General features: G+C 47.3%; 1 protein-coding gene across 9 annotated transcripts in view; it reads right to left on the bottom strand.

Annotated features, from left to right (window-relative positions):
- The window catches only part of RALGAPA2 (Ral GTPase activating protein catalytic subunit alpha 2), a 222,355-nt gene that overhangs the window by 47,978 nt on the left and 148,997 nt on the right, over nt 1-25,380 (bottom strand). For 8 of the 9 annotated variants that reach the window (XR_014222286.1, XM_082234139.1, XM_082234138.1 and 5 more), the window contains one exon: nt 24,089-24,216. Coding sequence is in view for 8 of the 9 variants with exons in the window: in XM_082234139.1 (XP_082090265.1) it covers nt 24,089-24,216 (128 nt within the window). In the remaining variant the exon portion in view is untranslated. Of the gene's footprint in view, nt 1-23,173; nt 23,921-24,032; nt 24,217-25,380 lie in introns of those variants that run through there. The other variant, XM_082234143.1, reaches the window with a different exon arrangement.

Genomic DNA, 25,380 nt, shown 5'->3' with positions numbered 1-25,380 from the left:
GCTGCAATCAAATCCCCTAATCAACATACCCAGTGCCTTCATATAGTGGGGAACAAGGTGGAGCGCTCAGGGCCCCACAGCACAGGTGCCAGGCAGGTGAACTGCAGGACCTCCCTGGATAGGGTTCCACAGGTAGGACTGGAGCCATCCTATCACTGCATTTACAGGTTCCAACCCCTGAGGATACCATGGTAAATGGCATCAAAAACTGCTTGTCCTCCTGATATTGGTTAATCAGGCTGACCAAAACTGGGCCTGAAATGGATATACATGATCTGCTTCTTCCAAGGGAGTCTGAAGCTCGATGGCTACCACCTCAAGTACCTTGCCACAAAAGGGGATATTTATGAGTGGGTGGTAGTTGTCACATACTTCTGGGTCCAGGAAGGACTTCATGAGGGGCTGTACCACCATCTCCTTCGAGGCAGAAGGAACTATCCCCTGCCATATTTACCGCCTCCTGGACCCACCTAGTACATCCTGCTATCTCTCAGAAGCCATGGTGTGCAAGAGTTTGAGGCTTTTTACAATCAAGTAGTGTAAAGGTAAGGTAAAGGATGCCTAGACAGTTAAGTCCAGTCGAATTCAACTATGGGGTGTGGCACTAATCTCAGCTCTCAGGCCAAGGGAGCCAGCGTTTGTCCACAGACAGCTTTCCGGATCATGTGGCCAGCATGACTAAACCGCTTCTGGCGCAACGGAACACCGTGACAGAAGCCAGAGTGCACAGAAACACCGCTTACCTTCCCACCACAGCAGTACCTATTTATCTACTTGCGCTGGTATGCATTTGAACTGCTAGGTTGGCAGGAGCTGGGAGAGAGCAAGGGGAGCTCACCTCGTCATGTGGATTCAAACTGCCAACCTTGCGATCAGCAAGCCCAAGAGGTTTGGTGGTTTACACCACAGTATCCCCTGGCGTCCCTTTACTAAGCAGTGTACAAGTTTTAAGAAATAAAGAGTTGATTGCTACATAGAATATCAAGTTTTAGAACCTAGCTTACAAATCTTAACTCACTGTTTTCTGTTGCACAGTGGTGCTGAGTGAGTGCAATAAGTGGTGTGCTGCAAGATGCTTCTCCATTCCACATCACATTTTGAGCTGCCAGGCCACCCATATCATGCTATCCCCAAATCTCAGGTTCTCAAGCAAACTCAGGTATCTTGTAGGATACCTATTGGTGGAAATCTCAACATGGCAGCGAATGCTTATTATTTTTTCACTCTTCAGGTTGTTGTTACAAATCCAGAATAAGAAATCTAAACTCTCATGTCATTCAATCTTACTGTAGTGCCACACAAAACCTATGTGGTGACCAAGCACCCAGTGAAGGCTGCTAGGAGAGAGCTCACACCAGGTTTTAACTGACTGATACAATCGATAATAACATCCTTCTGGCCTCTCTAGAGGAGCTGGGGGCACTGTTATACAGTGGTTCCGCTCCTTCCTCCTGGGCCGTGTTCAGAAAGTGGTGGTGGGGGATGAGTATTCAGACCCCTAGGCCCTCACTTGTGGGGTGCCTCAGGGTTCCGTCCTCTCCCCCATGCTTTTTAACATCTATATGAAGCCGCTGGGAGAGATCATCAGGGGGTTTCAGCTGGGTGTCCATCAATATGCGGATGATACCCAGCTCTACCTCTCTTTTAAATCAGAACCAGTGAAGGCAGTGAAGGTCCTGCGTGAGTGCCTGGAGGCGGTTGGAGGATGGATGGCGGCTAATGGATTGAGGTTGAATCCTGACAAGACAGAAGTACTGTTCTTGAGGATCAGGGGGCCGGCTGGTGTGGAGGACTCCCTGGTCCTGAATGGGGTAACTGTGCCTCTGAAGGACCAGGTGCACAGCCTGGGAGTCATTTTGGACTCACAGCTGTCCATGGAGGTGCAGGTCAATTCTGTGTCCAGGGCAGCTGTCTACCAGCTCCATCTGGTACGCAGGCTGAGACCCTACGTGCCCGCAGACCGTCTCGCCAGAGGGGTGCATGCTCTAGTTATCTCCCACTTGGACTACTGCAATGCGCTCTATGTGGGTCTACCTTTGAAGGTGACCTGGAAACTACAACTAATCCAGAATGCGGCAGCTAGACTGGTGACTGGGGGCGGCCGCCGGGACCATATAACACCGGTCTTGAAAGACCTACATTGGCTCCCAGTATGTTTCTGAGCACCATTCAGAGTGTTGGTGCTGACCTTTAAAGCCCTAAATGGCCTCGGTCCAGTATACCTGAAGGAGCATCTCCACCCCCATCGTTCTGCCCAGACACTGAGGTCCAGCTCCGAGGGCCTTCTGGCAGTTCCCTCACTGCAAGAAGCAAAGCTACAGGGAACCAGGCAGAGGGCCTTCTTGGTAGTGGCACCCATCCTGTGGAACGCCTTCCCATCAGATGTCAAAGAGATAAACAACTACCTGACATTTAGAAGACATCTGACGGCAGCCCTATTTAGGGAAGTTTTTAACATGTGACATTTCAATGTATTTTTAATCTTTTTTGGAAGCTGCCCAGAGTAGATGGGTGGGGTATAAATAATAAAATGTTGTTGTTGTTGTTGTTGCTCTGCCAGCTACTGATGTAAGTAAACGATTAGGCAACAAATATGCTCAAGGACGTGAAAAGATTGACAATCTTTCATCTAACCTGTGCACCACACTGTGACTTTTCATAACTAAAGGAACGGGCATTGTGTATAGCATCTACTACAGCACTGGGCTTCAGCTGATGGGTTACTGCCTAATTCCAGGTGGCTCACAACAGGACCACTGCCACCATGCAAATACATGATAAAATATTAAGAAATGAGTCCCCTAGTACATGTTTCGGTCTGAAAAGATTAGAGATACTGGCACTGTTCACCTGGAAGGCACCACATTGACCGTCCCTTTTGTAAATTATAGCATTTTACGATTCCTTGGACATTTTTTAAATGGACACAGCTGTAACAATGTATTGAATGAGGCAATACACAGAACTGGGGGAAACCACAGATACTTCCATGCTCTGCTACAGTATTAAGCCTCAACGTTGCTCTCAACGTTTACTTTAACAAAAGTTCCAGGTGTTCTTTGATAGGCATCTTCTTGGTTTGACGATTATTTGATGCCACCATATTTCAAGATTAACTATGACCACTTGTTTATATTCCTTCAAGCTGAAGCAAGATTTGACTACAGAGCTAGTAGAATGTGCATATATGAAGCAGACAATCTTCAGAGCAAAACAATGACCAGCACTTTTGAATGAAAGGAGTGAAAATGAACATTAGCACATCAAAGGCACTCTTCTGTAAAAAATGGCACAGCATACACTTTAATCTTTTCGACAATCTATTCATGAACTGAACTGAATTCCATTTCCGACACAAATGAGAATGCACAGCACAAGGACATCTTTGCCAACAATAAAATAAATGCCATGCAGAGATCTGGTGCTGCAGTCTTTCAACTACTCAAACAAATTGGCAATCATTTTAAACTAAAAATACAGTGTCAGAAATTTCAGTTTTCATAATAAAAAAATTACACCAAAATAGTTGCTGGTTATATATAATGTTTGAAGCTGCACTGTTTCTTATGCAGGGCCCCCAATTCAAGGAATCAAGGGGTCAGAAGAAAGCTTTCCTCTCTTGTTTTATGCGTGCCTAATGTTATCATGGGACGCGGGTGGCGCTGTGGTCTAAACTACTGAGCCTAGGGCTTGCCAATTGAAAGGCCGGTGGTTTGAATCCCCGCGACGGGGTGAGCTCCCGTTGCTCAGTCCCTGCTCCTGCCAACCTAGCAATTCAAAAGCATGTCAAAGTTCAAGTAGATCAATAGGTACTGCTCCGGCAGGAAGGTAAACGGCACTTCCGTGTGCTGTTCTGGTTCGCCAGAAGCGGCTTAGTCATGCTGGCCACATCACCTGGAAGCTGTACGTCGGCTCCCTCGGCCAATAAAGTGAGATGAGCACCACAACCCCAGAGTCGGTCACGACTGGACCTATCGGTCGGGTCCCTTTACCCTTTACCTTTAATGTTATCAATGCTAATTAGCACTTCTATACCATAGGTGCTGGATGCACCCAACCCTACAAACCCAGCCAGATGGGCAGGATATAAATTTAAAAATTATTATTATATAATTATTACATTTAAGATCTTATTGGTGGGAAAGCGCATTAATGCTCGACAGAGACAAAAGTGTGGTAAGGAGGCATGGAGACAGTAGGTGGTGATGGTGTGGATTCTGGGTCCAAAGCAGGGTTAGATTTTTACTTTTTATGGGGGGGGGGAGCGGCAGCCCATTGAATCACAGAATGGTTTGCCTCTCACCCTTGCGGACAAATGGCAGGCTCGGGCTGTGCTGCTATTTTCAAGATCCAAGATGCGATGAGAAGGTGAAGGAGACTGCCTTCCGATGCCTGGGAGAGGAGGGCTGTGCTGGCGCGAAGCAAAACACATACACATAGGGGACAAATGATCATTGCAGCAAGGAAAAAGCCTTGCAATGTGCCACATCCATGAGGGATGATTCTACCTGACATCTGCATAACCCTGATTTCCCTGCCTCTTTCCCCTCCTGAACGCGGGAGGAGGTTGCTCTTTCGCCTGCGCTGGAGTGGCTCTCGCTGCCCTTCTCCCTCCGAATAACCTTCCCCATGGAAGCAGTTCCTTTCTCTCTCAGCGTTTCCCTTTCTGCTTCTCTCTCTCTTGTTCTCCGGCGCCTGTGAGAGGAGCAGTGGTGGGGCCGTCTGCTTTGCGCCCCCTCAAAAGCCCAAGCCCGGGACCACGGCCCCTCTGGCACCCCCCACGCTATACCCCTGGTATTACTGCCAGGAAAGTACATTATAAAAGTGTGTTGTGGGTCTTAAAATGCTGAAGAAGACTGGGCTAAAGTCTTCATTTAAAACCACATATCAAACACCAATAGTTTCAAAGAGCTATATCTAAAAAAGGAAAACTTCTCAAAATGAAAATTCTATGTTCAATTAACCTCATTGTTCAAATACAGATTCAACAACAGGACTAGAAGGTACATTGGGGAAGCAATCCTATGATTGAAGCCAGAGAAAAGCATGCTGGTGTAAATTTAGCCAGCATAAAGTTACCAAGAGAGCCAAACTCTGCTTAGCAGTGAGGCTGTTGTTGTTGTTGTGTACCCGTTGTCAAAATATCACAGGCCATAGATTATTTAAGAGCCATAGGCCTAGGTAAAGAGGAATGTTTTTGCCTGGTACCTAAAGACATGTAATGATGGTGCCAGGCGAGTCTCTCTGGGAAGAGCGTTCCACAATCATGGAGCCACCACAGAAAAGGGATGTTCTCTTGTTGTCACCCTCCACACTTTTCGGGGACAGTCACAAGGGAGGAGATCAAGGCAGGCGCATGACAAACTATGTCAATATGCCCCAACTGGGCCAAAGGCTAAATATCAGGTGACTGCTGGCGGAGTCATCCCAAGTCCAGCAGAGGGAAAACAATCCTTTAAAATAGGGTTTGTTGGAGTTACACTACCCTTCTTGCTGGCTTCCTTTATGCCAGGTGACATGGCCAAGTTGAAGGGTCTTCGGATCCATCCTAACTTCACCTTCTCTGGTGGAGCCCAACAACGGCTGGAGGGACCATGTTGGAGAAGGCTGGCCAAGCTTCTATGCATAAACAGTTAATTTCTAAACTCCTGTGTAAATTTGTGATGGCCATAATCACAACATATCTGTATTTATATTTGGGGCATTGTTAAAATTTGTTATTGCTGTTTTTATACATTAATTTTCATTTTTATCTTTTATTATACTGTCATACTGAAATTTTGTACTGCTATATTGACACAATTTGTATGTTTCTTAATTTGCTATGTTTTCTGTTTTTTCCCCTCCCTCGTATTGTGGGTTGCTTTGAATGCAAGTGTTTATGGGTGAGTGACATATACAATCGAATCTCAATGGAATTGAATTGATACTGTCAGAGCTGCTACCAGGTCCCAGCTCACATAGGACTACGCCACACAGCGTCCATTTTAAAAGAGTCTTTATTGAGTTACAGGTTTCATTTCCGAACTGCAGCGTGCCGCTCTACACCTTCTGCCCTAGGTCGGCGAAGACCCATCTGAGTCCCCGCCTCTTGCACACCAGCTTAATACCCTAGCCTTGCTCCACCTCCTTCGCCTCTCCCTACGTCTCTGGGTCCTTCTGCCCCCCTGGGACTCCTCCCTTCTACTCTCCTCTGACGCTGACCCCCCTGATCCTTCCGCTTCCTTTCGGCGGGCTTTGGGACCTGGCTCACTCTCCGGGCTGCTTACTGCTCCAGCTTCCGCTGCATTTGAACTTGGCGCGCGCGCCCAACTCTCTACTTTCCTCTTGACCGTTGCCTCGCTCTCTGAGGAGGGCGTGACCACCCCTGACTCGTGCCCTCCCTCCTGCTGACGGCCTCCGGAACCCGATGCCTGGCTGCCTTCCTCCCTGCTGCTCTCAGTCTTGAGCGTGGGTCCCGACTTCCAGCTGCTGCTCTCTGAATCTCCTCTGTTCCCTTCCTCCTGGGGTGTCCCCCCGGATCCCCCCCTTGCTCTGCTCACTGGGGCTCCCTTTTGGGAGTCCTCTGACTCACTGCTTAGGCTTGGAGATCTCGGGTCGTCATCATCACTCATTCTCCCTTCGGCTTCCTCCCCCTCGCTCTCTGTTTCCACCCTTCTCTGCGTCTCTGCTTCTGAACCCCTGACATCCATCCCCCCCTCGAAGCCCCCCCTTCCCCCCTCCCCGCTGTCAGGTGTGGGTGCTGGGTGTTCCATCATCATGGGAGGGAATGCTGGATACAGGTCGCTCCCCGTGGGTGGCCGCCAACTGAAGACCTCCGAGTCTTCCCCCTCGCGGTCGTCGACGTTGACTTGTTGCTCTTCCATCTCTGTACCGCCGTGCTCGAACCCGAGGTCCTCCCCGAACACGTCCATGTCAGTCTCTGCGCCGGTCGCTCGACCTGGCATCTCCAGCCACTTCCTGCGCCATTGCTCCTCTGGTCGATCGTCCCACCAATACGAGTTGCCTGATGCCGAACCTGCCGGTGAACCTTCTGGGGAACGGGTGCTCCGTGTGGGTTCCCCTTCTGAGTCGAATCCATGGAACGTGCTGGAAGAAAGTGTGGGTGTGAACAACCAGTCGTCGAAGAAGCTCGCTGGCATGGGTTTGTGTGGGAAGAGGGCATGAAACTCGTCCTTGAGCAGGGGTTCCTCCAAAGCGTAGTCTGGTACCCAGCTATTGGCGCTGGCCCGGGTGCCCTCTCTGGCTAAGAGGTATTCGACTCCCTCTTCCCCCCATCTGGAGTCCAAAATCTCCGTGACCTCGTTGATGTGGTCCTGGTGCTTCACCCCCCGCGTCTCCGTCCGTTCCCGGAGCGGACTTGGCGCCGTCCCTGGCTCCTGGAACCTGTGAGGTGCCTTGTAGGGAGTGAGCACCGACCTGTGGAACACCGGATGCATTCTGGAACCCTCCGGCAGCGCCAGTCGGAAGGCTACCGGGTTGATCTGCGCTTCGACTTGGTACGGACCGATCTGCTTGTGCCCCAACTTCTTCTTGGCAAGTGACCTGGTCGGCACTGCGTGGGCTGCCAACCAGACCCAGTCTCCCACTTGGATCACTTCGCCAACCCGCCTGTGCTTGTCAGCTTGCACCTTGTAGGCGTGCTTAGCTAGCTCCAGCTGCCGTCTGAGTTGATCGTGGACCGCCTGCAGCTCTGACGCGAACGCGTCCGCCGTCTGTGGTTCTCCTTCCCCCACTCTCTCCAGTCCCGGGAAGGTTCTGGGATGCCTCCCATTGTTGGCAAAGAACGGCGTCACTCCTGTGGACACGTGCTTCGTGTTGTTGTAAGCGAACTCGGCTAGCGGCAGGTAATCCACCCACGTCGCAGGCTGTTGATTGGCATAGCATCTCAGGTACTGCTGCATGATGGCATTGACCCTCTCTGCTTGCCCGTTGGTCTGCGGGTGTCTTGCTGATGCCAGATTGACCTTGACATTTAGAAAACCCATCAGCTTCTGCCAGAAAGACGAGATGAACTGGCGTCCGCGGTCGGACAGGATAGACCGTGGCAGGCCATGCACTTTGAACACGTGATCTATGAACAGTTTGGCGGTTTGTTCCGCCGTGGCCACCTTCGCACACGGAATGAAATGTGCCATCTTGGTGAACAAGTCCACCACCACCAGCACAGCTGTCTTGCCTCTCGAGCTGGGTAAATCCGTCACAAAGTCCAGGGCCACCCTCTCCCACGGTTCAAACGGCGTTTGCAGCGGTTCTAACAGTCCCGCCGGTGGTCTGTGTACCGGCTTGGCCCTCTGGCAGGTGTCGCACCTCGCGACGTAGTCCGCGACCTCCCCTCTCAGCCTGGGCCACCAGAAGTCTCTCGCGACTAATTCCATCGTTTTCTCTGTGCCAAAGTGACCGGCCGTGGGTGCGTCGTGCAACTGTTGCAGTACCTTGGCGCGAAGGTCGTCTCCTGGTACATAGACAGCCCCTTTGCGTAGGAGCAAGCCGTCCCGCACCTGGAACCCGTCCGTGGTAGCTGTGCCTCTGAGCAGTTCCGCCATCTTGTCTTGCGCGAATGAGTCGTCCCGCAATGCACGTCGCACCGCATCCAGGTCTACTGTAGCTGAGGCACACGCCCACGCCGTCGGTGCGAAGATGTGCATGGCCGCCGCTGGCGTCACCTCTTCTAGGTATTGCGGTTTTCGGGACAGTGCATCCGCCATGATGTTGGTGTCGCCTGGGACGTACTCTATTCGGAAATTGAAGTCAGCAAAGAACTCCGCCCAACGTATCTGCCTCTGGTTCAGGAACTGAGCCGTGCGCCAGTGCTCCAGATTCTTGTGGTCCGTGCAGACCTGCACCGTGTGCTTGGCGCCGATTAGGAAGTGCCTCCACGCCTTGAAAGCTGCATGAATGGCCAGCAACTCCCTGTCCCAGATGGTGTAGTTCTGCTCCGACTTGCTGAGCTTTCTGGAGTAGAACGCTCCCGGCCGCCACACCCCCTGCGGGTCTCGCTGCAGCAGGACAGCTCCCACGGCTCTGTCTGACGCGTCTGTCTCTACCCTCAACGGTTTACTGGGGTCGATATGCAGCAGTTGCTTCTCCGATGCGAAGAGATGCTTGAGCGCTTGAAAGGACTGTTCCGCCTGCTCCGTCCAGATGAATTTCTTTTTTTTGGAGCTGAGCGTGTCCGTAATTGCTGCCGTCTGCATCGCGAACCCCTTGATAAACTTGCGATAGAAGTTGGCGAAGCCGACAAACCGCTGGACCTCCTTCCGGTTGCGCGGGCTCTTCCAATCCAATACCGCACGAACCTTGGTGCTGTCCATGGCTATCCCCTTGTCCGACAACTTGTATCCCAGGAAATCCACCTCCGTCGTGTCGAACTGGCACTTCTCCAGCTTGGCGTACAGTCTATGTTGTTGCAACCTGCTGAGCACCTCCCTCACGTCTCGGTCGTGAGCTTGCTGCGAGTCAGAGAAAATCAGGATGTCATCCAGGAAGCAGACGCATGTCTTGTAGAGGAGTCCCTCCAACACGTGATGCATAAAAGCTTGAAAACAGTGAGAGCCATTTTGTAATCCAAAGGGCATAACTCTGTATTCGTAGGTGCCCAGCGGTGTGAACATGGCCGTCTTCCACTCATCGCCCTCCCGCATGCGGATGAGATTGTACGCCCCTCGCAGGTCCAACTTGGTGAACACGCGTCCCTTGCGCACCGTCGCGAGGAGGTCGTCAATCCTGGGCATGGGGTAATCAGACGGTTTGGTCATCTGGTTCAAAAGGCGGTAGTCCACAACGAGTCTTTTTTGGGGCGTGTCTTTCTTTTTCACGAAGAAAACGGGACTGCCCCCCACTGCCTTGGACTCTCTGATGAAGCCACGCTCCAGATTATGCTCGATGAACTGTTTGAGTTCCTGCATTTCATCTTCAGACATGGAGTATAGCCGCCCCTTCGGCAGCGTCGCCCCCGGTAGGAGGTCAATCTTGCAGTCATATGGCCGGTGAGGGGGTAGCTTGTCCGCCTCCTTCTCGCAGAAGACCTCCAAAAAGCTCGCGTATTTGTGGGGGACCGCTTGCAACGTTCCCAACTGCAGTTGTGATTCCTCCTCCTCTCCCTCCCGACGGGGCAGGATGCAGTGTTCTGCGCAATAAGAGGAGCCGAAGATCAGTTGTCTCTGGTACCAAGCCAGTGTCGGACTGTGCCTGTCCAGCCAACTCATGCCCAACACAATGGGCGTGTCCGACAGTTGGGTGACATTAAAACTGATGACTTCCCTGTGGTTGCCAAGGCGCATCACCATCGGTGGCGTCTGCTTCACCACCTGCCCCCCTAGCAACTCTCTGCCATCCACTGTGACGACTTGCAGGGGCAGAGTGGCAGGCAATAGCTGTATAGCGTGCTGCTCCACAAAGCTCTGCGCTATAAAGTCTGCGTTGCTTCCAGAATCCACAGAAAGCGGCACTTCGATAGTGACGCCGTCGGGTAGCTGGAGAGACGCTGTGAGCTGCACTACTGGTTTGGGTGGGAGGGGATCCGTGGGTTGCAATATCGCTGGGGACTGCTTCACAGATGCGTCTGGCTGGGCCCCAGTGCCTCCGTCTCCAGCCAGACATCGTCGTTTCCCTGCTGTGGTTCTCCTTGCTGCGTTGCTGCAGTCACCATTGCTGAGGCTGCAGTGTGCTTGTGGAGCCTCCGGGGACACTCCTTCGCCAAATGGCCTGGATCCTCGCAGATGTAACACTTCCTGTTCCCTCTAGGAGGCTTCGCTTTCACTGCTGCCGGTGCTAGGGCTCTGGCTGCTGACTGAGCCCTTGCACCTCCAACCTCCATCGGTTCCCCTCCCCCTCCTGGCGGAGGTGTGGATTGCGCACGCGCTGCTTCCCTCGGAACGAAAGAGAAACTTCTCGCTGCTTCGCGCCCTCCACGTCCTTCATCTCTGCACCATGGACGTTCTTCCAGCCTCACCCCCACAGTCAGCGCCCTTTGGACCACCTCCTGCGTGCTTCGGGGCCTCTCCCCCCTTGCAATTTCATCCTTAACCGCAGAACTTAGACCCTCCCAGAAGAGGTCTCTGACAGGGGGCGAATCCCGATCCCATTCTAAAGCACTGACCAGCGCAAAAAATCGGGCGTGATACTGCCGGACGCTCGCCCTCCCTTGTTTTAGTCCATGAATCTCCCGTCTGGCAAGATCCACATCAATAGTAGACAAAAAACACGCATCCATCGCTTTGATAAAGGCATCTGCATTCTGAAGCGCCGGATCTTTATCCCTCCACAAATTGCGCAGCCAGGCTTTGGCATCCCCATGCAAATGGGACAATATGAACCCCACCTTCTCTTCCTCATCTCTAAAGTCTTTTGCCAGCAGTTGCAGTGCGCACATTACGTCTGCTCTAAAATTAGGGTACTGTTGCAAAGTCCCATCGAAGTGAGCCACAAGCCCTCCTGCTCTCCGTGCCAATCCCACGCCCTCCGGTCTGGGTCCCGGTTGCCCTTGCTTAACAAGCATTTCAAACCTGGCGTGTAGGTCTCTGTAGGCGGCTGTAGTCTCCTCCTCCCGTTTCTTGGAAGCCAATACCTCTGAGGACAACTGGGTCACTGCCTCTTGCAGCGCGGAGATCCTCTGTTCTTCCGTCATCTTGCTAACCTTTGTGAGCTTGCTTACAGACACCCCTCTTCCTCCCCTAGCGGCTTCTGCTCCCGCTGCGAGGTTTCAGGTTTCTGAAGCTTTGAAGAGATGGGTCTTACTGTCAGAGCTGCTACCAGGTCCCAGCTCACATAGGACTACGCCACACAGCGTCCATTTTAAAAGAGTCTTTATTGAGTTACAGGTTTCATTTCCGAACTGCAGCGTGCCGCTCTACACCTTCTGCCCTAGGTCGGCGAAGACCCATCTGAGTCCCCGCCTCTTGCACACCAGCTTAATACCCTAGCCTTGCTCCACCTCCTTCGCCTCTCCCTACGTCTCTGGGTCCTTCTGCCCCCCTGGGACTCCTCCCTTCTACTCTCCTCTGACGCTGACCCCCCTGATCCTTCCGCTTCCTTTCGGCGGGCTTTGGGACCTGGCTCACTCTCCGGGCTGCTTACTGCTCCAGCTTCCGCTGCATTTGAACTTGGCGCGCGCGCCCAACTCTCTACTTTCCTCTTGACCGTTGCCTCGCTCTCTGAGGAGGGCGTGACCACCCCTGACTCGTGCCCTCCCTCCTGCTGACGGCCTCCGGAACCCGATGCCTGGCTGCCTTCCTCCCTGCTGCTCTCAGTCTTGAGCGTGGGTCCCGACTTCCAGCTGCTGCTCTCTGAATCTCCTCTGTTCCCTTCCTCCTGGGGTGTCCCCCCGGATCCCCCCCTTGCTCTGCTCACTGGGGCTCCCTTTTGGGAGTCCTCTGACTCACTGCTTAGGCTTGGAGATCTCGGGTCGTCATCATCACTCATTCTCCCTTCGGCTTCCTCCCCCTCGCTCTCTGTTTCCACCCTTCTCTGCGTCTCTGCTTCTGAACCCCTGACAGATACGGAAAATTATTTATTTTTGACTGTTATGCTGAATTGGCAATTCTTCTATTTGGTTATTTTTGGGCAGGGAAGAAACTTTCTTCATAGGAAAGTCATGCACAATCACTGCCCTAGAAATGTCTTGAGATGAAAAACACTTGCTTGGTGGGGAAAAGCCTGCTTGGGTTGGGGCCGTGGTTCTGGGAGGACTGAGGATTCCCCCCCCCCCCAGGTTTTGGTATACACAATTCTTTGTGTATATGCAGAATCCTTGGAATTGAACCCTTGCATAAGATTTGATTGTACTGTATATACGGGGGGGGGGGGGATACTAATAATGTAGATTTGAAAATAACCAATTCTCCAATCCTAGTAGGAACCAGAGCTACCTTCTGACAATAATCTCATACTAGAAGAATACCTGGATAAGGAAATATTTTAAATTTTAGTGATGTTGTCAAGTCTCCTTTATCAGTATTGACAGTTCTCTCAGATATTGACACAGCACTGTATTTTAAAAAATTTTTACATGGTGTACCTGGCAGATCCACATTAGAACTACAGTGAATATGTGATGTTCCTTGCTTCAACAACATTGCTTTGTGTGTGGAAGGGGGAGCAGGAGGTGAGAAAGAATACTAATACCAAAAAATTGTTTTAAAATTGTACAAATTGTTGGCATTGAAGTCCTATTCAACAATTGGAAAATTACTACATGTCTTTTATAGGGCAAAGAACACATTAAGAGTTCATTAATTAAACAGTGCTTGTGGAACAGATGGAATGGCTATCTGGGTTCTAATTACTGTAAGTTGTACAGAGGTTTGCAGTCCTTAATGAGCTCAATAAAATGAATGATTACACATCAATCACAATTAGAGATACCTATAAGATGGGTTGAATAATCATTGTAATATGTCAAGCATGGTAAAACAAAGAACAACAGGCAACACAAAACATAATTAAGAATAAATAGTCCATCCCAACCTCTGGGGGAAAAGTGGCGTATTTGCACAACTTCTTACCATTCATGTAAAGTCAAGGGGTGGTATTCAATTTTTAAAAAATCAGAGTACACTCATTAAAACAAACAAGCCTAATATAAGCATGCCCATTAATTTCAATGGTTCTAGTATGAGCAAAAGTGATAATAATATAGCTCTACATTATCTCCTTCAAAAGAACAGGCAGCAACTTTTCCCTCCTCAATGCATTTACATAGCTGAGGCACTTCTGGAATTTTGGCATCCCAGGCACTTGCCAAGTCTGTATATGTGGGGTGGACCTGCTTTCCTGGCAAGTGGACGATTACGCCCCTAAGACTTCCTCCCCATGGTCTGGATGTCTTGTTAGCTGCAATGACACCAAGAGTTTGTGCTATTGCAGTAAAGACTGCCCATTTAAAAAAGTGGTTAGGTATAAGCACACATACCCAGCTGAAAACTTCATTTGCCAAAACTCACTCTTATTAAAGATAGTTTGTGGGAAAGTGGTTTCCAAAGTATTATAATGACATAAATCCACTTCTGCTACTCACAATGGAACAATGCTAATCAACTATATGTAAAGCTCTAATATAACTGTGTGATTTAGATTTTTTTTTAAATTACACTTTCCTTTTGAGTAAATTTTTCACTTTTCACTTAATCAGATGTACAGTCAAATCTTTCACATTTGGCCAAGAAGTTCACTCTTTACATTTGCAAAGATTTGTGATTAAAGCAGAAGCTTTTTAGCCTGAGGGGTTAAAAGTGTGGGTGTGGAAGTGCGCTTTTGTTAGAAAAATTAGCAATGCTATGAGTCATTGTGCATTAGCGGCAGAATAGTTTTGCATCTTGTATGAACCCAGACACCATATGCCATGCGAGGACCTATTACTTTATTCGGTGCCATTGCTCACAGGCAGACACGTGGATATCCCCAATGGAAAGACTGTCTCTTCTCTGTGGTGAGTACAGGAACCCAGTGATCTGAACACATCAGACATTGTAACTAGCAGCAGGAACAGCTGGTAAGCTCGGAAGAAGCAATGGCAATACAGAGCTAGAATGTTAATGAGAATGTGTGAGCTAAACCCCAGTGCAAGCCTCAAAGGAGCGGGGTGGGGGACATTAAAAAACACTTTATTTTATGCAGTTCATGCAGCCCAACATTTGGTATTTTTCTTCCTGAAATCATAAATACTGAATCTGAGTCATTAGTTCACACAACTAAGAAACTGATAAATATTGTTCAAGAAGCTCAGAATTTGTTCCTGTCATCCTATTGAAAGCATATTAACCTTAACTGCTTTCATTTTCCAAATAAAATAAAATAAAATAAAATGGTACATTCCTGAGTCAGTAAAGCCTTAGCCAAGGCTTAGATTGAAGCAGATGCATGCCTTGCTTGTTTCAACATCACAGTTATAATTACTCAAGCTAGATCAAGTAACCATTTTAATGCAAAAAGCAAACAAAACTCATAACATGACAATGAAAGGACTAATGCATATAGAAGTAAATAATGTTTTAAATGCATTGCAATTTTTCACAATTGACTGCATTTTAACACAACAGAATTAGAATGATTAGTCATTTAGCAGTAGCATCAACAATGCCATATATGCTGAAAAGGGTTAAAAAGTCAAACATTTTACATGAATTTCATTCTATCTTAAACATGCATAATCTGGACTTTGGTTTTTGACAAAATGTGAAGACATTTTACCTGACAAGATCCTTGTATGCTTTTTATTATGTTTACTATGCTTTCACTGAAACTCAATGTTTTGAAGGAATGAAAAACTTCATTATTATAAAACCTGAGAAATCTACATTGCCTTTACTCCCAAGAAGGCAAAATAAGATTGCTGCTATAAAGAATACAGTAGCAAGAATGCATACTATACAAGCAACCTCATTTCAACACAAACTGATGCTAGTTTAGTGTGGAAAAATTATATGCTCAACCCAAACAATATTTCTCAAACTGTGCACTCATTTTCTCATTTGATACTTTAATTGAACAGTAAATTGGTCAGTGGGTGGTCACTTTTGAACCAGAATGAAAATAAACGTGGACACTATGAAGTATAAGGAAATATGCAGTAAGTATATTAGCAAAGAACACAAAACTATTGTTGTTTTTAAAAGTTTGTTTCTTCACTTAAGCTTTGAAAACTCACATTTAATTGTTCTTATAATAACTCTTACATTAACAAGTACTGGTGCAGGTTTGGGCTACAGTATATGTGTTTCAGCTGAGCTGCAGTAGAGCACTTTCACAAATATTTCTCACACTGAAAAATATATTTTACCTTGGGGATTTTTCATTAATTCAGGAAATTCCCACATTATGAATTAGCTTATATTGCTATTAATGATGCAATCACATAGCCAAATCAGCTGCACACTAAGTGTCCTGACTACATCCTGTTTAGCGTGTGATTATTGACAGAGTAGAATAGTAAGTGAAACTATACCTAAAAAGAAGACAGCCTAAAAATGAAACAAAATGGCATTGAAACAGCAGCAGATGACAGAAAACGGTGAACATTTACTCAGTTTTGAGTTTTTTGTAGAAATACGTTTTGATTTAAAAAGTCAGAAAAGGAGAACAGCTAGCAAAACCCTAATTAATATGCTCTCAACAGGAGGGTAATATCTTATGCTGGAACATTCTCTCTGGTAATCTAAATGGAAGGAGAGACAGCTCAATGATAACCATAGTTTGGTGAGGATTGTAAGTGCCAGGGCACCTAGAAAGTTGAAGAGAAGGAACTGAAGAAATTATTGAATAGAAAAGGGCTAATTACTATTTATTCACAATTAAGCTTCCTAGCAAAATGCCTGCAAATATTTTCTCCTTGTAAAATAAACATTTGTGGTTTTATCTCAATATTATGTTAGATTAATGTACATATTTAAATAAAAGGAACAGATATTTTATTCTGCTAATTTGGTTTGATAGTTCAGACTTGTCTAGAAACCATGTGCCCTGGACCACTTGAAGACTGGCTAGCACCCATGAAGATTTTCTTCTCTAATTCTTAGAGGACTACCCTCAGCTTGAAACCTCACTTGCTCTGTTTGGATAAGTATGCCGGTGGAACTTTACAGCTGTGAGACCCCAGCATAGGCCAGTAGAATTGTAGTGGCCAGAATAAGAACTGGAGTTCACTGGAGACAGAACTGACCATGCAGAACATCAGGGTATCCAAAAGCTCTGAGAACAAATTCAGAAGTTTGCCTGATTTGCTGGATCAGCTCAGCATGTTCTGCCTCCCTAGTCTCCATTCAGGCAAGCAAGAGGCATTATCAGAGTTCAAGGACACATTCCAGCTAGGCAAAAACTCTCAGGGCCAGTAAGAGGTGTGGCTGGGGAGGGGCTGGGGCTTGAGCAGCGTCCCAAAGGTCTGACAGAGAGGCTTGGAGGTCTGCATTTCACCTCTGGGGCTTGAGGTTCCCCATCTCTGCTTTAACCCTTTGCCTCCCATTGTAGTCCCAATCTGGATCCACCCACTCTGGCATTTGCATTTTGGAAGGGGAAAATGTTCCCGATACTTTTCCTAATGCAGACTGCAGGTGTGAAGCCACAATCCAGGTCTGGATTACACTGGAAGAAAAGGGTTAAAGCCCTCTAATTCCCATGACAGCTTCCCAGTCCAGATCAGGAGGCAATCTGCAGCAATTCATGAAATAAATATCTTACGCTTAATCAGATATTGCTTTACTCTTGCTTTGCAGGATCATAGCTGGCTCAGCCCCTCCCTGCCCTGTTTCAGTTGTAGACCTTGCAGGGGCGCCGACTTATAAAAAATATTGGGGGGGCCCATACCGGGGTCCTGCCGCTGGTTCGCTCGGGTAGCCGGGAGAACGCAGTTCGAGGTGGCGGTGTTGGGGAGAGACCCTCGCTCAGGGCGCCACTAGACTTGGCGGCCGGCGGCCTATCTGGGGGGTTTTGGAGCGTATTTCGGCGGAGCGATTGGGGAGGAGGGGGCTTGTTGCCGGATTCTTCAGCTGAGCCGGAGATCCGCTGCTGGGGGGTCCCTGGGCCGAGTTGTGAGCACGGCCTGCTGAAGGGAGATCCAGCCGATTGCGCGACGGGGACGGCCGGGGCTCTCCGGCTAGGGCGCGCGGCTGGCTGGCTGGCGAGGGAGCAGGTGGGGAGGAGGCGGGGGTCCTCACTCTCTTAGGAAACGCACCCACGCGCCCGATTGCCACGAAGTCCGAAGGGTGCGTGTGTGGAATTAAAAAGCAAAAACGAGATACGGGCAGGGCAGGCAAAGAGTTTTCTGCAAGAGGATGGAGGGCAGGTTGAAGAGAAAATTACTCAGGATGAGACAGTCAAATCAGCCATGATAAAATGGGCTCAGGATATTGGGTATAACATCATGTTTGAGGACTGGGAAAGGTTATGGACCACCGGTATGAAATTCACGGCATGTAATGCCTTGAAGGAAAATATTATGAAAATGATTTATAGGTGGTACATGACCCCAGTCAAGCTTGCAAAAATATATCACCTGTCTGATAATAAATGTTGGAAATGTAAGGAGGCTGAAGGGACATTCTTTCACCTCTGGTGGACTTGTCCAAAAGTTAAGGCCTTCTGGGAATTGATCTATAATGAGTTAGAAAAGGTATTTAAGTATACCTTTCCCAAGAAACCAGAGGCCTTCCTCTTGGGCATTGTTGGCCAGAAAGTGTTAAAGAAGGATAGAACTTTCTTTATGTATGCAACTACAGCAGCAAGAATACTTATCGCAAAATATTGGAAGACACAAGATTTGCCCACACTGGAAGAGTGGCAGACGCAATTGATGAACTACATGGAACTGGCTGAAATGACTGGCAGAATCCGAGATTTAGGAGAAGAAACAACGGAAGAGGACTGGAAAAAATTTAAGGACTATTTACAAAAACAATATAAGTTGTATGAATGTTAAAAATTTACACGATTCGGAAACTATAGCTTCAGCAATTAGATTTGGGAAACAGGAAATTATATTTTAAGTAAGAAAAGGTCAAAATCTAAGGTAATACTATGTTTAATTTAAGATATAAGTAACTGATGAAAAGTATGTTAAATTTAGAGGTATAGTATTTGAAAAGTACAAAATAAGGTACGAAACAAGGTAATAATTTGCTGATATCTTTATTATAAAGAATGCAGGGTAAGGGAGATGCGAGGAAGTCCAGTTAGTTATATAAAAAATGTGTTGAATGGTTGGTTTTCTTTTCTTCTTTTTTTTCTTTTTCTTGTTCTTTTACTTTTTTCTTCAGTGTATGTTTCTAACTTTGTATTTGAAAACTTAATAAAATATTTATAAAAAAAGAAGAAGAGAAAATCCTTTCGCTTTTCTGGGGCTCAGGGAAGTCTCAGAGCCGGAGGTTGGGGAAGGGACCCCCTTTGCTCTGCCCTCTTCTCCCGTCTTAGATTCGCATGGGGGTCCCCGCCCGAGCTTGCCTGGCCACCGGGCCACACAAGGGCCGCGCTCTACGCGGCGCACCTTGCTAGCCGCGCAGCTGTCCTCCGCAGCTGCGGAGTGGCCCTGCACCAGTGCCCAGCCCCTCTGGGCGCCCGCTGCGCTGCCAATGACAAGTGGGCGACGTCGCGGGCGGGGAAGGCGTCGCTTTCTTTCCCGATCCTGCATCCTCCCAGTCTTCCAGCCCTTTTTTGGGTTGGAAGCTCGTCTCGTTCGCCCTTCTCCTTTCTTCACCCTGCGCGCAATTTTCCTCCCTCGTCTCCCTCCCCATTTCTCCTTCCTTCCTGACTGACGGGCTTGGGCTCGGGCTTCGGGTCGGGCTCCGGCTCGGGCTCGGGCAGCCACAGCGTCGGCGGTGTTGGCGATCGGCGGCGCGGGGGAATGGCCCTTCCGGGGGAGCCGGCGCTGCTCAATGGGGTTGCCAAGGAGACAGGCCGGCCGCCCCCCTCCTCCGGCCCGGCGCCCCCCGCCGCGCGGGTGCCCGTTATCGAGCTGGTGCGCGCCGGGCGCCCTATAAAAGCCGCGGACGCGCCCACCGCCGCCCGAGATTATTGGGGGGGCTGAGCCCCCCCAAACGAATTTTTGAGGGGGCTCGGGCCCCCTCAAGCCCCATGGAGTCGGCGCCTATGAGACCTTGAAGTCTCAAATTTCAGTGATGCCCTGCACAATGCCACAATTTGGTGCCCCCCACCTTCCATTCCACATCACAGTTGGGGTGCCTCCTGAGGCTCCATGCCCAGTGCAACCAAACCTGTTGCGCTTCCCTAAATCTGCCTCTGCCTGTTTCAGGGCTTTGGGTGGGCTTCTGCTAGCAGGTACCCCAAAGAAGCACTGCACCCACCTGCACATTCAACACTGCAGATGGAGGATACCTCTGCCCAATCAACACACTCTTTCCACCCCAGGTCCAGCACAAAGGACGTCTGGATTGCAAAGGAGTTTCAAGAAGAGAGATTGATATGGCAGGAGAATTACTTGTATGAAACTGAAGTTTCCTTCATAGATCACAAGGTATGTATATATATACATGAACAAAACAGCACTTCTAAGAGTCTACTAATACAGTTGAACCTATTGGGTGGCTTTCCTCCATATTTTTTTGTTCATCAGTTCTCTTTAAATGAGGGGGCTGCTAATTATTGTGGGAGGGTCAGCACCATTAAAAGTGATTTTCAAAATTCACAGTAAAGATTATGAGAAGCAAACACATAAGAGTGAATGTTTTAAACCTGACTTAGAAGTTCATCTGAGATTTCAAGGTCTAAACCGGAACAGTACCTAAAACAAGTGCAGATAATTTGCAGAGGATTTAATTTCCTACCTATTGCAAAGGTATACCAAGGCCTTCTATGAAATGTAATAATTCTTGGCAAATCTACAGGACATACACAGAAAAATCCAATGTTAATACCACCCTAAAAGCTTCACATGTCATTACAGGCTGGAACAGATTACAGCTATTGATTGCTGCCTGGAGAATGTTCTCGCTGTGAGAACGGAAGGCGAGCAGCAGTGACAGACAGCTCAGCTATTGATCTACTCCAGCAGGGAAACTGCACTTCAAAATGAAGGTCAGTATTCCTTTATGCCACCAATTAGACCCACTATAATGTTCATCAGGACACTACAGAGATTGGTGAGATTGTTACGAACAGTTCTGAGTCATATTTTATTTCCAACGTGCATAGTTTCTGACAACAACTGACTGAAAACTACAGAAGGCAAATTATTCTCCCCCAATGACGGCAGAACTGATAATCTTGGAAGGGAAAAATGCCATGTCCCATAAACTGAATGGGGAAAAGTGACTGCAATTTTATATATATATAAAAATATATTCAAGACAAGAGTACATGAAAGTATAAGGGTGAAATCCAATGCTGATGTTCTGGTTATGGAACAGTTTTTGATCCAGTGGAAACATCTGGAAACGGAAGAGAAGGGGAGGCAATTTTCACCGGTTTTCTCTTTCCCCTACAGCTCTAATTCCATGCCACCTTCCATGTTGCTGTGGAGAGTCCCTCAACACTCTGCAACATTTTTTCAGGTGGTGTAGGGGGACTCAGTGAAAACTGTCTCCACTTCTCTTATGTTTGCAAAGCAAAAGCAGCTCCGCAAGAGGCACCATACTATTGGATGCTTTTTTCTCAAAAGAGACTCTGAGGCATCAATAACAAAAAACATAAAATGTAGCTCAACAATGTATTGTATAATTCATGTTTCAGAATCTCTCAATCAATAAGAATCTAGGCATACAAAGGTGTCTCAAGCTCATCTATTTATTTCAAGAATGAAGAATTGGAAATGCTCAAGGAAACCAACTGGTCCATGTAATGTTTTCTTTCATAATGAACAAAATAATATTTCAGTGCCATTTTAAATACGATTACTGCTTCTCCCTTTGTTATTTATAATACTTTCACCTATCACATATTCAAAAAACCAAACTCAGGTGGTGAGTGTAAACAGGATTGTAGTTAAAATGGGGACACTGAGAAATAAGAGGAAGAAATAGGTATGATTGAGGAGGGAACCCCAAGGCTTTCAGAAACTTGAATGAATAAATTAAAATAAACCTTAAAATATTGCCCGCTAACAAGCAGATTTAGGGGAGCACACCTGGTTCACCCACAATGGGCAATGAGTTGAGAAGGCACTGTAGGGGGTGCTGCAGCAATGATGAATGGAAAGCGAGAAGCGGTGGCGGCAGGGGTTTTAGCGTTGCACAGTGCACTGCTGAAATGTTAAAAGTCCTCTACTGCCACTAAAACAACCAAGCAAAATCTATTCTCTACCTAGCTAAAAAACAAACAAACAAACAAACAAAAAACATTATTAAAGGAGCCCTGGATGGTTAAGTCCAGTCAAAGGTGACTATGAGGTTGTGGCACTCATCTCGCTTTAAGGCTGAGGGAGCCACTGTTAGTCCACAGACAGCTTTCCGGGTCATGTGGCCAGCATGGCTAAACCACTTCTGGCGTAACGGAACATTGTGACGGAAGCCAGAGCGCACAGAAATGCCGTTTACCTTCCTGCTGCAGTGATACCTGTTTATCTACTTGTGCTGGTATATGTTTGAACTGCTAGGTTGGCAGGAGCTGGGACAGAGCAATGGAAGCTCACCCCGTTACAGGGATTTGAGCCGCTGACCTTCCGTTTAGGCCACCGTGCCACCTGCATCCCTACCTATACCTGTACCAGACTGATCATGTGGCCCCCATGTCAGTTTCATCTAGGAATAACTGGAGCTGAACAGCCACCCCCAGCCCTCTTCAGATACCTTGTTTAGCTAGGTGCAGGCTGATAACTGCCCAGATCAGACAGTTCCAGTAAAGGAAACTTCAAGATAGTCCTGTCCACAGCCTTCTGAGAACATTAGAAGCCCATTCTCTCCTTCTAATGGATCTGATGGCATTGCTTGATTCTCCCCTCCCCGCTCTCTCTTTCCAGCTGCCACCATCCACGATGGGCAAGAATCCAGAAGACTGCTGCAGTAGTCCACGAACTTTGCCTATATCTCCAGGCTGCAATAACAGAAACTCACCCAAGCAGCAGCCAGCGGCCATAGATTGTTCAAGTACAAATATTGTCAAGGAGGACTTCAAATTCAACTGGACATTAGAAATTTGTGATCTAAACCTAGCTCACCAGCCACGTACGACAGGTTATTAGGAGGTTGATAATCACCTGGTTTTGCTGCCTAGCTGGGACTGCAAAAACAGACAGGTTATCAAGCATCCTTCAGGCCACAATACATGACTTGGGGGCTGTGCAACAGGCTGCATGTTGTGCAGGTCTATTTTAGCTATTTTGTAAACAGGCCTAGGTGAGTCAAGCAGGCTAAGAAAAAAGCTTCTAAAATCAGTGTGCCTCGCCAAATGATATATACAGTGGTGCCTCGCAAGACGAAAAGAATCCGTTCTGTGATTCTCTTCGTCTAGCGGTTTTTTCGTCTTGCGAAGCAAGCCCATTGAAGGATTAGCGGATTAGCGCTATTAGCGGCTTTTAGCGGCTTTTCTGCTGATCGGATCAGCTGATAAGCGGCTTAGAAAAAGGGGGGGGGGAGGAAAAAAAACCCAGCAGGAACTCGCAAGACATTGTCGTCTTGCGAAGCAAGCCCATAGGAAATTTGTTTTGCGAAGCACCTCCAAAACGGAAAACTCTTTCGTCTAGCGAGTTTTCCGTCTTGTGAGGCATTCGTCTTGCGGGGCACCACTGTACTGTATTGGCCCAAATATAAGCAGCAATTTCCCCTCCAAATTCCGACTGTAAAAAGTTAAAGTGCGGCTTAAATTCGTGACCTTACAAAAATGGACTTTTACGATATTGCTGCTGAAACAGACATATGGTAAAACGGAAAAAAATATTTTATTGCCAATTTAGTGATTATACGGTATCTTTTGTGGGCTTGGAAGATCAAAGGCTTAAATTGGCTCAGTTACAATTCTACCAACCACAGCTATTGAAATTATTCTGGTCACTTTTAGCAAAATAGTCTCTACCATAAAATGAAATCTGCATTGATGTTCTGAGAGTTCTGAAAGTTCTCTCTCTCTCTCTCATATATATACAAATGCCAATATCCACGCTGCATTCCCAATATAGAAGGAAAGATGCAGAAGCTGCTCTCCTGGCTGGAAAGGGTTGGGGTGGCAGTGAGGTTGGTGGTGCCCTGCACGGCACCCCCACAGCCTGCCCTTGCTGCTGCCCTGCCAAGTTTCCAGAAGGAGGCTCTGCTCTCCAAAGGGGCTGATACTGGAAATGTTGCAAAGGGAAATGCATCTTTACATTCTTTATTCATCAGATTAGTTCAAAAATCAAACATGAATAATTCTAAAAACGTTGCTTTTGCTAAACGTAAGAAAAATCCTCTTGTATTGTGTCAAAGGCTCACCTCTTCCAGCTGACCAGATGCTATGGGGAAGCGACAGCCCTCTCCCCAAGTAATATTCAGAGTGCTATGCCGATTCCCTGCAAGTGATATTCAGAGGATGCTCACCCTGGCAAGTAGCTATTGATGATAAAGACTTAATGGTTTCAGCAGAGTCTTTCACAAAACCAAATATTCTTGTAGAAAACTTACCTCAAAGTGAACAGATGTAATTCCCAGTCCTGAACTAGAAACAAAGAAAAGGATACAAGCTCTGATACAGAGTTTTAAGGGACTTCACAGCTCTGCTGGCATTGATGCACGAGGCCCGGATAAGATTTGGTAGCAGTTTCGCAGTCACAATTGCCCCATCAAACAAAGGACCAAAAAATGGTACCTGTCAAAACAAAATGCACTGTATCATTAAATCAGTATCTATCACTGGATGGAAGGCTAAGGGAAGTCAGAGTAGAATTACTGAAATTAATGAATTTAAGTTAGTCGTTTCCATTAATTTCAATGGATCTACTCTGAGTAAGACTAACCCTGGAGACAATGTTACATAGCAGTTTTTATCAGGAAAGTATTCAATTAAAATGTTTATGTATTATCTTTTGGGTACAAGTGTCTGGGTTTGGATGTTTCCTCAACTTGAATACATGTATAAATGTATGTGTACACACATACACATACACACCAGAAGTTTAAAACACTTAGAAAAATGTCCAATAGCTCACTCCCAATAACTACTCAGTTTAAGCTGTCTATTTGTGGTATCTCCAAAACAACTAGTGTCAAACCAAGGACTGCACCTGGCCACACTTACACTTTGATATAAAATGAAACGCCATGTGCAACAAATGCTCTTGAAAAGTGCATTGGTGTAAAGTATAAATAATGGAAGAATGTTTTCAGACTCATTTCATGTGTCAGGCTTTTTTCATATTTTTGTTTGATATGTATTTTGTTGTACCTATGGGACTGCCTCTCCTGGTCTGCCCCATGGAGAGCCTCAAGGTCCATAAATAGCAACACCCTAGAGATCCCGGGCCCTAAGGAAGTTAGATTAGCCTCAACCAGAGCCAGGGCCTTTTCAACTCTGGCTCCGACTTGGTGGAACGCTCTGTCTCCTGAGACCAGGGCCCTGCAGGATCTGATTTCTTTCCACAGGGCCTGTAAGGCAGAGTTGTTCCGCCTGGCCTGTGGCTTGGAGTCAGTTGATTCCCTTCCCCTCTTTCTTTTTTCTTTTCCTTCTCCTCCTGCGATGAGGCTACATTTTAATATTTTAATGTTTCAATATTTTAATGTTGTATTTTAATTTTGTTTTTAAGTTGTATTCATTCAACTTGTTTTTATTATTGCTTGTTAGCCGCCCTGAGCCCGGCCTTGGTTGGGGAGGGCGGGGTATAATTAAAAATTATTATTATTATTATTATTATTATTATTATTATTATTATTCATGAAATGAAGTACTAACAAGAATTCTTTCAAAGAGTTAGTGCTATCATGCAATAGCAAGCTATCACTTAGCTTTGGAACACATTTTTAAAAGAAAAGCCTG

Source organism: Podarcis vaucheri (genome assembly GCF_965113315.1).
Source record: "Podarcis vaucheri genome assembly, chromosome: 8".
Lineage (NCBI taxonomy): Eukaryota > Metazoa > Chordata > Lepidosauria > Squamata > Lacertidae > Podarcis > Podarcis vaucheri.
This window is presented reverse-complemented; position numbering and strand designations above follow the sequence as displayed.